The following is an 11,569-nucleotide window of genomic DNA, read 5'->3' on the forward strand; positions in this document are numbered from 1 at the left end:
TGTGTGTGTGTGTGTGTTTAAACCCCTTCAGAACTTATACTATAAGTCTTGAATGGTCAAAACATATCTTGCCATTTCGAACTATGAAAAGGGATGTCGTAATCATATTGCGAATTTGAGAAAGCAATTAACCCAACCACTAACCAAAATGATATTTATCAAATCTTTAAAATCTACTAGCTAAAGAATTACCTCATAAACATTTTCATGAATTAGAGAGAAACCTTTTGCTACCTAGATTTTATGGTGTATGTGTTCCCATCCATGTGAATCTTATCATTTCCAACCTACAATCATAAGACAAGGTTTAGAACTAAACCAAATTTAAGTTTAGCTTTAATGGACTGAACTTAGCTTATTCATAATTTCTTGTCATCTGGTAACACAAGGGCCTACCAATGATTCCATGTTAAGAAGCTCACCCATATTGATCAATGTACTATCATTGACCAACGTGCTCTACCTTTTGCAGTCAAACGAGAACCATAAAACTCATAAGTATTGACAACTCAATTGGAAGGTGCGCAGAAACAAAAATGTGTCAACTTAACAAAAAAGGTTATCAACCTCAGGTCGTGTGCTAGTGATAACTAAAAGGTTTGTTCTTGATTGACTCCTGAAAATCTTCAAGATCAATAAGACTCCCACTAAGTTCTTGACGTATAGGTTTTTCTCTCAAGGAGCATTCCTTGACAAGCAAAAACAAATATTTAAAAGTTAGTGTGGATTGTCAACAAAAAAAACATTTCACATAATTGGTCTTAGCTTATCCTTTGTTTTAACCAAAACATCACAACTTCCAATTCTAATGTGCTAGAGTAAAAAAAACATTATTACTCCACATTTCATGAGGTGTTATAAACCTAATTAGTTTGAAACAAGCTTTAAGATACGATTTGTAGTTATTACTAAAATTCTAATTGGATATGAAGTATCACTCATCTCATGATTGAACTATTTCAACAATACCCGATTCCCCTTCTTTGTTAAACAATTGAAGATGTTCTTTGAGGATCAATTGTTACATTGTTACATAATCTTTAAGATGATCATAAAACATGATACTAAAGTACTCTCATTTCCTTTTAGATTGGAGAAACCTTTATCTTTCTGCCTAATATATTTTTCTTATTAGTTCTGCCACTCTTTGAAACTTTTCAAAGTATCAGAATTATGTTTGATCTTATAAACACAACCATATTTACTGAAAGCATCAGTAAATCATGACGAATAAAGTTATCATCCTTTGTGGCGGATCTAAATAGTCCACATCAATGTGTACCAGATCCTTTAGTCCTTCACTTGACTCACATAATCATGTGATTAATGAATTACTCATAATCTTCCAACGATCAAAATTCTCATACATCATATAATTCGAATTGTGACCCCAAGTTTCTATCCAATTGAAACTTGGGTCATGAGAATTCCTTTTCACTTGGTTAATCATGACATTACCAAAAATGACATAACTAAGAATCAAATCCATATTTAACATTCCTAGAAATGTAACCACCAACTTTAATAAATGTAATTGTAAGGAAACATATATTGAGTGAATTAGATAAATCAAAAATTCACTTTTATTGATAATAAGCAGAAAGATTTGGAACTTGTCCTTACAATGCATAAAGTGAAAACTATGTATCTAGACATTTCCTACGCAATCTATTGATCTATCATAACTCCTAAGCAGTAGCTTCCAAAATTTGACCATCGAACAATGTGGCCGAAATCCATTTCTCATGATCATATTCAACTTACTCTTCTTAAGTTTCTTTCTTTCTCTTAGATCATGCAAAAACATCAAAATGTGACTATCACATCATGTATTAAGAATCTATTAATAGGAACTTAATAAAAATAATGGAGTTAGATAGTGGAAGTACCTGAAGTAGAGTCATACAACTTGACTTTACTATCTTTAAGATCTTTCAGGTAGTTTGGGTAGTTTCGCATCCAATTCCCCTTCAATTGGCAACAAAAACATATGGATCTTTCAAGAATAACACATGAGACTATCTCAGAGTTAGCATTTCTCTTTACCATGTGGTTAAATGGTTTGACATTGGCTGATCCCTTTCCATTGGGAAGAGAAGCCTTTTATGGACTACCATTGTTGCCATTATCAATGTTCATGGAAATTAGGGAGACAGATCCTTCAAACATATTTGCTTGACTTGTGCTCTTAAGCATCTCTGCTTTAGTAGCAATCAACATATATGTTAGATCAATCAAGGTCACGTCGTGGTCCCTCTCAGAGTAGTCTTTAATGAACTGACTAGATGACTCAGGAAGCGAAAGTAGAAAAGTAAATGGCCAACTCCCTTGAGAAAATGACACCCAACATCCTCAATCTCTCTATACAATTTCATTTTCAGAACATGGGCACACAGACTTTCCATCTTGATGTTTACATGCCAACAGGGCTTGAGTAACTTCGTATTTTTCAGCTTGAAGGAAACATAACTTGGGGAGAGTTGCTGGAGGAGGAAAAGGAAAAGTTGGAGAAGCATGATTTCGAGTTCCACCATTGTTTGAAGAAGAGAACATTCTTTCACCTTGATTAACATGTGGAAGATCATCTTCAGATAGCGGAAAAACATTTCTAGAAGTACGAGGAAGACCATTGTTGTCTGAACTTGACATCTATGATTAGAGAATAGAGAATTAGTTGATTTTAATCCTTAATTATCAACCCATAAATTTAAATTAAGGCTAGGATCCATATTTTCGATTCGAACTTTGAAGAGGGATGCCGTAATCAAATTCGAATCTATTTTAGGTAGGTAAAGCATTTACCAATTTCAATCTCATGAAACTCCTAGATCTTTGAGATTTATTGAACTATTCGATGACATATTTAATCTCGATTATGCTCTCACTTTGTGACTAGGACGTCGATGATCACAAACGAGATGTGAATAACTATGCAAATTTGTTTGACACTCTCGATGTCATGTATCATCTGATTTTAATGTGCCGGTTAATCACACACGCTCCATTAATCAATGATAATTTACGAGACACCCATTTCTACTCCTTATTAGTCCATATTAGTGTGCCGGTTAACCACACACACTCCACTAACGACCAATAAGGTGCAATGTGCAATTTCATGGATTAGCATCAAATTCACATTTTTCCTAAAGTAACTAAGGCTATGTTTGGCGGACTAGCTGAAAAGCTAGCTGTTAGCTGAAAAGCTAGCTGATGGCTGAAAAGCTAGCTGTTAAATAAAAAGTTAGCTGATAGTTGAAAAGCTAGCTGATAAAAAAATAACGTTTGTTAAAATTAGCTGAAAAGCTAGCTGAAATATATAAAATTACATAAAAGGACATGTAAGAATATGTGTTTTTATAATTAATTAAGGGGTGTATTTGGAAAATTTTAAAAAAGCTCCTAAAAAGCTAGTCTAAGTAGCTTTTCAAAAAGCTAGCTTATCAGCTACATTTTGGCTTACCAAACACGACAACATAAAAAAACTCGAAAAATAAGCTAGCTTATCAGCTAGCTGTGGCGCGCCAAACACAGCCTAAGAGTGGGATTTTAGAAAATTATTTATTTAGTTTTCATCATTATACTTTTAATGAGGTTATGTCCTATCAAACTTGTTCGGCTAACAACCTTCCACCAACCAAGGAAACGATGGGTGAGAGTGAACACTCATTCAACTTCCATTTTATTGGCAGTTTCCTTCTACTCCCCTTATGGATCGGCTTCGTGAATGAGACATACTAGCTGTTTGACTGACTTAGTCTTATATAGTATATATTAAACTTTTAATTATACATACAGTATAAAGTGTATTTTAAAACATTTTAAAATAGCAAGGGGTTAATCCTTTAATAAATTAAACTTTTAATTTACTTAAATTTAAACCAATTTATGGATTTATTAATTATCTTTTAATTAATCACTAATTAAATTAATAATAAAACCCATAAGGATGTATTATAAACTTTTCAAAATACTTGGGTTTTTAATTCTTAAATTTTGAAATTAAACAATTTACTTTAAATTTAATATGAAAAACAAATGATTTAATAATTAATTATTAATTAAAACTTCAATTAATTTATTAAACCAATCGAGGATTATCCAATTAAATTAATTAAGATAATTTAACCTAATCCTCTCCCCACTAAAATTCGAAATCATGGGAGGGATAAATAAAACCTTATAATTATCTAGTCAATCAAATAAGGAGATAATTACCAAAAATAAGAGAATCCTTATCATATCTAACAATTTTCAAAACTAACATATCTTGGAGAGGAAGGCAAGGATTTCAAATCCTTGCCATATTTCAAAATCTGTGAGGGTTAAGGAACCCTAAATTCGAAATTTGAGGGACAAGGGAAAATGTTAAAATCCTTTCCAAAAATTTCGAAATCTAGGGTTCAAGAACCCTAGAATCGAAAATCCTAAGTCCCAAAAAGGGTTTAATTGCCACAAACCCTAATTGATCAAATTCAAACAATTTGCAATCATATTCAACAAAAAACAAGTCAAGACTCTAATACTAGTGATGTGTTTTGAGCATAACAAACAATCGTATGTGTGCATACAACCCTAAATAATTTTGATATATGTTTTCTCTAATTGAACATCAAAAGAGATTCCCTAGAAACACTATGTTATAGTTGAAATTTACATCTAGGGTTAGTAAACATGCCTTTTAGTTATTGTAGTAAATAACTAATTAAAACCTTCTTAAAAAACTTTTGGAAGCAAGCACCACAAGTGTCGTGCTTCTAATGGTTCATACTCAAGCTAGCAAGAGGAAAACTATAGAAAGAGGGGGAGGGAGTCAAGATTTCATCCAAGGCTCTTAAAGGGAAGGCATGAACGAAATATGAGGCCAGGGAGGCCTTTATATAGATGAGGTAGCATGTAGTAAAAAGTTTGTTTGTTTTTTAACCTTTACAAACTGCTACAATAAGTTAAAGTAAAGTGTGAAGAAGTTTGAAGCAGAAGGTCTAGTGTTGCGCCACGCAACACACGCACAATGGTTTTTAAGTCAGAAGTCTTATAAAAAACAAAGAAATCGCGAAGGACCAAGTATTGCATGTGTGTTGTGCGGCGCAACAATAAATGGTCAGAAGTGGTTTTTAGAAAAAAACAAACGGCACCTTAGTGACTTTATTGCAATTCGTGAAAAGTAATAACCTGGAGAACCATTCATTTGAATGATATTACAACAAAATTATAAATATAATGACATAATCCGAAGAAAAAAAATTCGATAATTCCATGTCAAAATTGAAATTTTTTAATAATATAGTGATTTTTACGGTTTGCCATTTTTTAAATTATCATTTGTGAAAATTTTAATGACATTAGATATTTAAATCCCGCCCAACATATATAGCCTGATTAATAGCTACTCAATTACTTGAAAATAGTGCCGATGGCGATGCATATGGAAGTTTAAGAGTTTATTTATCCCTTAAATTCCTTGATGTTTGTAGTCTCTTATCGATATATAGTAGTGTGGCGACGTTTGAGATGGTTAATTAAGAAGAAGACATCTCAAAGTAATACAAAATATAGCATTCGAGATTATAACAAATTGCAAAGCAGCCATGGCAGACCCTCAACCTCAAAATTTCTTCAAGTTTGTCCCTCCAGGCTTCTTATTCAATCTTGTAAGCATTTCTATGGATCATATACTCGTACATTTTCACTTGCAAATCATCAATGTTCATAGTTTTGCTTATCCCATACTCTTTATACATATCCAGTTTCACACGTACATTATGTTGTGTGTGTGTGTGTCTATATATATATAGTGAATATACCCTTAAGAGTATATAAGCTTAGGTACACAAACCCACCATAATTAGTAGTTTTGTTAGATATATTCATTATAATGTTCTTAAACTTCGACCCCTAACTTGATTTACTTTGAAGATTTTCGAAATTTCAATATTATCTTCCTCTTATATCATATCTTTTTGCCGAACACCAACTAGGCTATATATATTATGGTTGAAAATGAAAAGTATGTAAGAAGAAGATAAATGTGAAATTTATAAAAATCTTAGAAGTAATCAAGTTATAAGTTGAATTATAAGAACAGTTAGACAATTACAATTTAAATATATAATACAAAATGATGTAGTATAGTGAGTTCGGGTACCTAAGCTTATATACCCTTAAGGGTATATTCACTTTTCCCATATATATATATATATATATATATATATATATATATATATATATATATATATATATATATATATATATATATATATATATTTGCAGTCGATTCCAAGCTCTTTCTTGACAAATCTGAACGGAAAGAGATGCTCAAAAGCGATACTGAGACGTGGGCGTCACGAATGGTCAGTAGACATTGACGACGGGGTTTTTGGTGACGGTTGGAGGAGGTTTGTGAGAGAGAATGGAGTCCAAGAGTTTGACTTTATTGTGTTTAAACATCAGGGAAACATGGTGTTTGACTTTATGGTGTTTGACCAGTCTACTTGTCAAAAACATTACCCAAATCTATTTGACGAAATAGAAGGAGATGAACCTCTGACAGAATCTGATACGATCAATACACATAGTAAGCTCAATATCTAGTATCATACTCTCTGCTTCATACAGGGCTTGTACATTTTATTATGATTTTTTTATAGCAGTTATATAATTAATGTGTTGTTACTTTGCGTTTTGGTCCATAAAACTGGGAATATTTGGAGTTTGATATTCATCATGTGTATGAAATGCTAATTGAAAGGACCGAAGAAGCTTAAAAAGCGCAAGAGGAACGATTATGCATCTGAAGATGAAAATAACTTTGAAGTTGGTGACAATGGTTGTTTCATGTTCAAAATGACTCCTTATGTTTTCAGTAACTCAAGATTGGTAAGTCGACTTCATCATACGCTCAAATGAGCTGCTTTTCTTACTTTAATTTATGTCATTAATTAGTATACACTTCTGATTTGAACTTATGTATTGGTTGGTTTGATTACAAAGTCAATATTTCTATAACAAATGAGTAAAGTATACACATTTTTGCAGTGTGTTCCAATAAAATTTGCAAGATCAAATGGACTGACTACCCAGGGGCCGATACGCACATGTACACAAGTTTATCTAATGGATCATACACGAATGACATGGCCAGCAACACTCACGAAAACGAAAAAGCAAATCTACTTAACTGGTTGGCGCGAATTCATAGCAAAAAATCACTTGAAAGTCGGAGACGTGTGTAGATTTGAGCTTGTTAAACACGGAGAAGTGCTTGTTTTCAAGTGTTGTAGTATCTCTCTCTCTCTCTCTCTCTCTCTCTCTCTCTCTCTCTCTCTCTCTCTCTCTCTCTCATACTTAAATGTAGATTTGAGCTTGTTAGATTCTGATTAATGTAACGTACGTGTCATTTATCAACCATTTTTGATTAAATTACCAACATGCAGTAACCCTCCATTTGAAGTGTCACACGATTTACCTGTTTCTTAAGATGTAGGAAACAATTTCGTGAAGAATAACATTCAAGTAAAGAAGACTAGTTCGAGTCTTAACAGTCACCCATACTTCATTTCAAATCTAACGCCTACTTGCTTCAAAAAATCGGTTCTGGTAACTATTAGAACCCGTAATACTTATGATAATTGTACATATTTACTTTAACATGCAATTTAAATTTTCCGGTGTTAATAATTTCAGTATCTTCCTGTTGACTTTTCGATATCAAATGGTTTAAAAGCGGGAGAAATGATTCTTAGAGACAATAAAGGTCGATCATGGAAAGTTCACATGAACAAAGCTAATGAGAAACGTTTATATCTTGGATATGGACTTAAAGATTTTCTAGTTTCCAATGGAATGAAGGAAGGTGATGCATTCAAGTTTGAGCTCCTCGAGAAAAAGGAGGACAAGCCTCCCATCGTCAGCTTTATGTGTATGTTATTATTTTCTTTATATTTTGGTATTAGGTTTTTCTATTCTTCATATTGATTTAATTAAAAAAAATATGTTTTAACTTTATATTGCATTTGAATGATCCAAGGCAAGAATTAACAGATTTATTTTGCTATCTTCGATTTTGGATGCTCAGTTCTAAAAAGCAACCCGATTAAATCCCACAAACAAGCAAAATTTACTCAAAAGGAAGGTTCCAGTATGTGTGAAGAAGATGGTCGCCCATACTTTGTCGGTGAATTGAAGCCCGGCAGCATAAAACAATCGATTCTGGTAATTGAATATAGTTGAGTTATCCTTATAAGAAAAGATGAAATGAACACTCATACAATTTTGAGTTGCCATAGTTACAAAAGCTTTTATTGCATTTGGTAATTCGGGAAATTTCTTACTAACAATGGTGGTTAATGTAGTATCTGCCAAAGAAGTTTGCAAAGTCGAATGGATTAATGAATCACAATAAGATGACTCTCAGAAATGTTGAAGATGAAAGGTCGTGGACTGTGGAGTTTAAGAACCATAAGAATACATACTATTATATAGGGCGAGGTTGGAAAGATTTTAGGGTTGCAAATGGACTGAAGGAAGGAGATCGTTTCAAATTCGAGCTTGTCAACAAGGGGGAAAACCCCATTGTAAACTTTTACTTTCAAAAAATCCCTACAAGCTACTAATATTTTTACTGTTTTCTTACCAACATAATTAATCCAAACTAATATTTCAATATCAAAAATCAGCAATTTCTTTTTTGTGTATGATATTTTATTTTATATTATTAGACACTAAATTTGTGATTTAATTTGAATATCTCTCTCTCTCTCTCTCTCTCTCTCTCTCTCTCTCTATATATATATATATATATATATATATATATATAAAAGTCAGGACATACGAACTGTCTAACATAATTGATGTTGTAATTGTATGTCATAGATGGAAGGGAAAAGCAAAATTGTTGTTTGAAGGCAAAACATAATGGTTTTATATAAATTAGCGACAATCTAAAATATTTAGTAAAATCGTTAAATAAATAAAGGGTGACAATAAATTTGTGATTTAAATTGAAGAAGGGAAGGATCCCCCGCTTTGCGGGGGTTAGAAACTGTCCAGTTTTAAAACATGTTCTATTTATTTTATCCTTTTTTTTTTAATGTTATTGTTAAGGAAATGGTGTTGATTGTAGAAAGCACTCAAGTCTATCAAGACTCTAAGTACATGTTTTTTCTCAAACTCCAGAAATTGAGACTATAACCGTATAAATGGAATGAGCAGTTCTTTCCATAAATCGACGATATATGCCCCCTTGTTTCTTTTTTAGTTTTTTGTCCACAAGTGTTTGGGTTAGAAAAGTAAAAAAATCTGTACTTCAAATATGAATCACTGGGCCCATATGCATCATCCATCCATTGGCATTGATGTAAAAAAATTTAAGCAAGTTAATTATACAAAAGGGTATAAGCGTCATTTAACTAAATTTACAGTACTAGTACTAACTTCTTAGAGAAAAAGTGCATCAAAAAGTTCAATGCAATCTAAGATTTGGGACCTCTTTAAGAATGGCACTATCAATATACATCTTTGAACGGACATGAAAATGCCCATCTTTTTCTGTTTCTTGTTGGAAATGACCACACATAGCTATCGAAATAGCAATTGCTAATTTCTTTTGGAAATGTAATAAATCTGAACCACCTACAATCACTACTTCTCTCTTGTGTACCATGTTCTTAACCTGCAAAATTATGCAAAATAAAACATAAAGATGAGTTAGATTTGTTTGAATCTCAAAATTTAAAAGTGACTTCATTTTTAATGGCTTTAATGTCTATGATCCAACCATGCTGATATATTTGCACATAATACATGAGGAGAACTATTATTTAGTTGATTAAAGCAACAAATATGTAACTTTACATTCATAAATTTCTTACCTTTTATTCCAAATTTGGGCTTGTTGAATTACATCCAAGCCCTTGGTGATGGGGACGATTCCCCTTTGTTGGATGGTCGATGCTTTTTCAAAACCTAAAAATTTCAAAGGGCAAATTGGTAATTTACACAACGGTGAATTTGGTGATTTAACAATAACAATATGTGGTTGTGCAATTAGATGATGTAGTACCATATGCGTATATGCCTCTCAGGAGATTTTCTTGGAGACCCATGGCATCAAAACTGTCATAGACTTCATGATATAATGTAAAGAAGTCTTGTCCATCAGTTGAAAGCCTAAAATAATGATTAAAAAGTGTTACATTGGAAAGTTTTAACTTTAAATTGAATCAGTTGAATAGTAAGTAGCTGCTAAAATCTGAATGAGTCTTACAACTCGCTCATCTTGGAGTCAAATTGGCGTGCATCGGATTGGGATCCTTCTGGTGCTATGCCTGCCATGCCTGCAAAGATTAACCATGATTGTTAAAGCAGTAAACAATTTGTAACTCGAAGATATGAGCATGTGTCCTTATAGTCATAGGCATAAAAAAAGCACTAACATGGCTTGAAAAGTTACCAATAGCCTAAAAAAGGGAACATGACTTCTGAAAATATCTGTCTTGCCTAGATTTCTATTTTCTATCTGAATTGGGTGTTCGTTGTCTAGTCACATGAATGTAGGTTGTGAGTGTGAATGTGTATGTATATAATGGTCAATGTTACTTAAAATTACTCAATGGTTTTTTATGAGAAAAACGAAAATGGTGTTGTACAGAGCATAGTCACTGTACAGATACCCTTGTAAACCGATGTACTTGTGGTCTAGTGGAACCTTGGTACTTCGACGCTGCCAGGCGAGAAATTGATTAAATATAAACGATTTAAGAAACATGGTTTTTAGGGGTTACAGATGGATGATGGTGCCGATGGTGAGCGCCAAAGGCTATGGAGAGGCGGTCGAAGATCCGGCTCACCAGAGACAAACAAATCAATCACAAAATCTGAAAAATAAACAGCGGGAATCAAAACAGCCCTCAATCGGAAACGTATAGTAAAACAAAGGTAAAATTGAAGAAAAACCGATCGTCTAAAGCGCAATGGGTATTGGTCGAATAAATCGACCTCACCCCCTTCGTCGTCGTCTCTCTCTCTCTCTCTCTCCGATCGAACCAATCAACCGGCGAGCCTTTACGCCACCACAAAGAAAGCCTGTGAGGAAATCGCTCATGCTTACAATCATATCTATGATCTGTCAATTACCGGTTTGCGATCTTTCACTGTTTATGGACCTTGGGGTACACCTGATATGGCATATTTCTTTTCCACCAAATACATCTTGAATCGAAAGCAGATTTCTATCTTTGAAGAGGATGTTGTCGAACGGCGAAGGAAGATGGAGTGACTGAGTGGTGGAAGGATCGGGAAGTGAAAAGCTTTTAACTATGAAGGCACGTCCGGAAATATAATATAATATAGGGATGAGATTTAGAACCGGAAAACCGGACCGGAACCGGACCCGTTAGAACCGGAATATATAGAACCGGGTCCGGTTTTGGGTTTAAAAATTGGCTTTATCCGGGTTCCGGGTAATCCGGGTTTGGGTCCATTGGGTCCGGGTAAACCGGGTCTAAAATCCGGAACCGGTTTTTGGAACCGGAACCACTTTTAGGGCCGGAACCACTTTTTATGAAACGTT

The 11,569-nt window shown here is 33.5% G+C and overlaps 2 protein-coding genes across 6 annotated transcripts; one reads left to right on the forward strand and one right to left on the reverse strand.

Moving 5' to 3' along the window:
• Positions 1 to 6,456: 6,456 nt before the first annotated feature.
• Positions 6,457 to 8,732, forward strand: LOC145054884 (B3 domain-containing protein REM10-like). Its single transcript, XM_079003149.1, has 7 exons — positions 6,457 to 6,574; positions 6,749 to 6,876; positions 7,036 to 7,257; positions 7,684 to 7,918; positions 8,075 to 8,211; positions 8,352 to 8,573; positions 8,718 to 8,732. Exons 1-7 carry the CDS (start codon positions 6,457 to 6,459, stop codon positions 8,730 to 8,732), a joined length of 1,077 nt encoding a protein of 358 aa, XP_078859275.1.
• Positions 8,733 to 9,329: 597 nt separating this feature from the next.
• Positions 9,330 to 11,305, reverse strand: LOC145088373 (eukaryotic initiation factor 4A-15-like). 5 transcript variants are annotated; one of them, XM_079026737.1, is made up of 6 exons: positions 10,954 to 11,305; positions 10,782 to 10,874; positions 10,265 to 10,334; positions 10,061 to 10,167; positions 9,870 to 9,963; positions 9,330 to 9,670 (listed from the first exon to the last, which is right to left on the reverse strand). In XM_079026737.1, exons 3-6 carry the CDS (start codon positions 10,330 to 10,332, stop codon positions 9,640 to 9,642), a joined length of 300 nt encoding a protein of 99 aa, XP_078882863.1. In that variant the 5' UTR covers positions 10,333 to 10,334; positions 10,782 to 10,874; positions 10,954 to 11,305; the 3' UTR covers positions 9,330 to 9,639. The 5 variants fall into 5 exon arrangements, 4 of the variants coding, with proteins under 4 accessions (XP_078882863.1, XP_078882839.1, XP_078882855.1 ...); XR_013701085.1 differs by having other exon boundaries at positions 9,330 to 9,498; positions 9,568 to 9,670; positions 10,265 to 11,305; XM_079026713.1 differs by having other exon boundaries at positions 10,265 to 10,874.
• Positions 11,306 to 11,569: the final 264 nt, after the last annotated feature.

Source organism: Lactuca serriola, chromosome 1, assembly GCF_051521515.1.
Source record: "Lactuca serriola cultivar US96UC23 chromosome 1, Lser_US96UC23_V15, whole genome shotgun sequence".
In the NCBI taxonomy this organism is placed as follows: domain Eukaryota; kingdom Viridiplantae; phylum Streptophyta; class Magnoliopsida; order Asterales; family Asteraceae; genus Lactuca; species Lactuca serriola.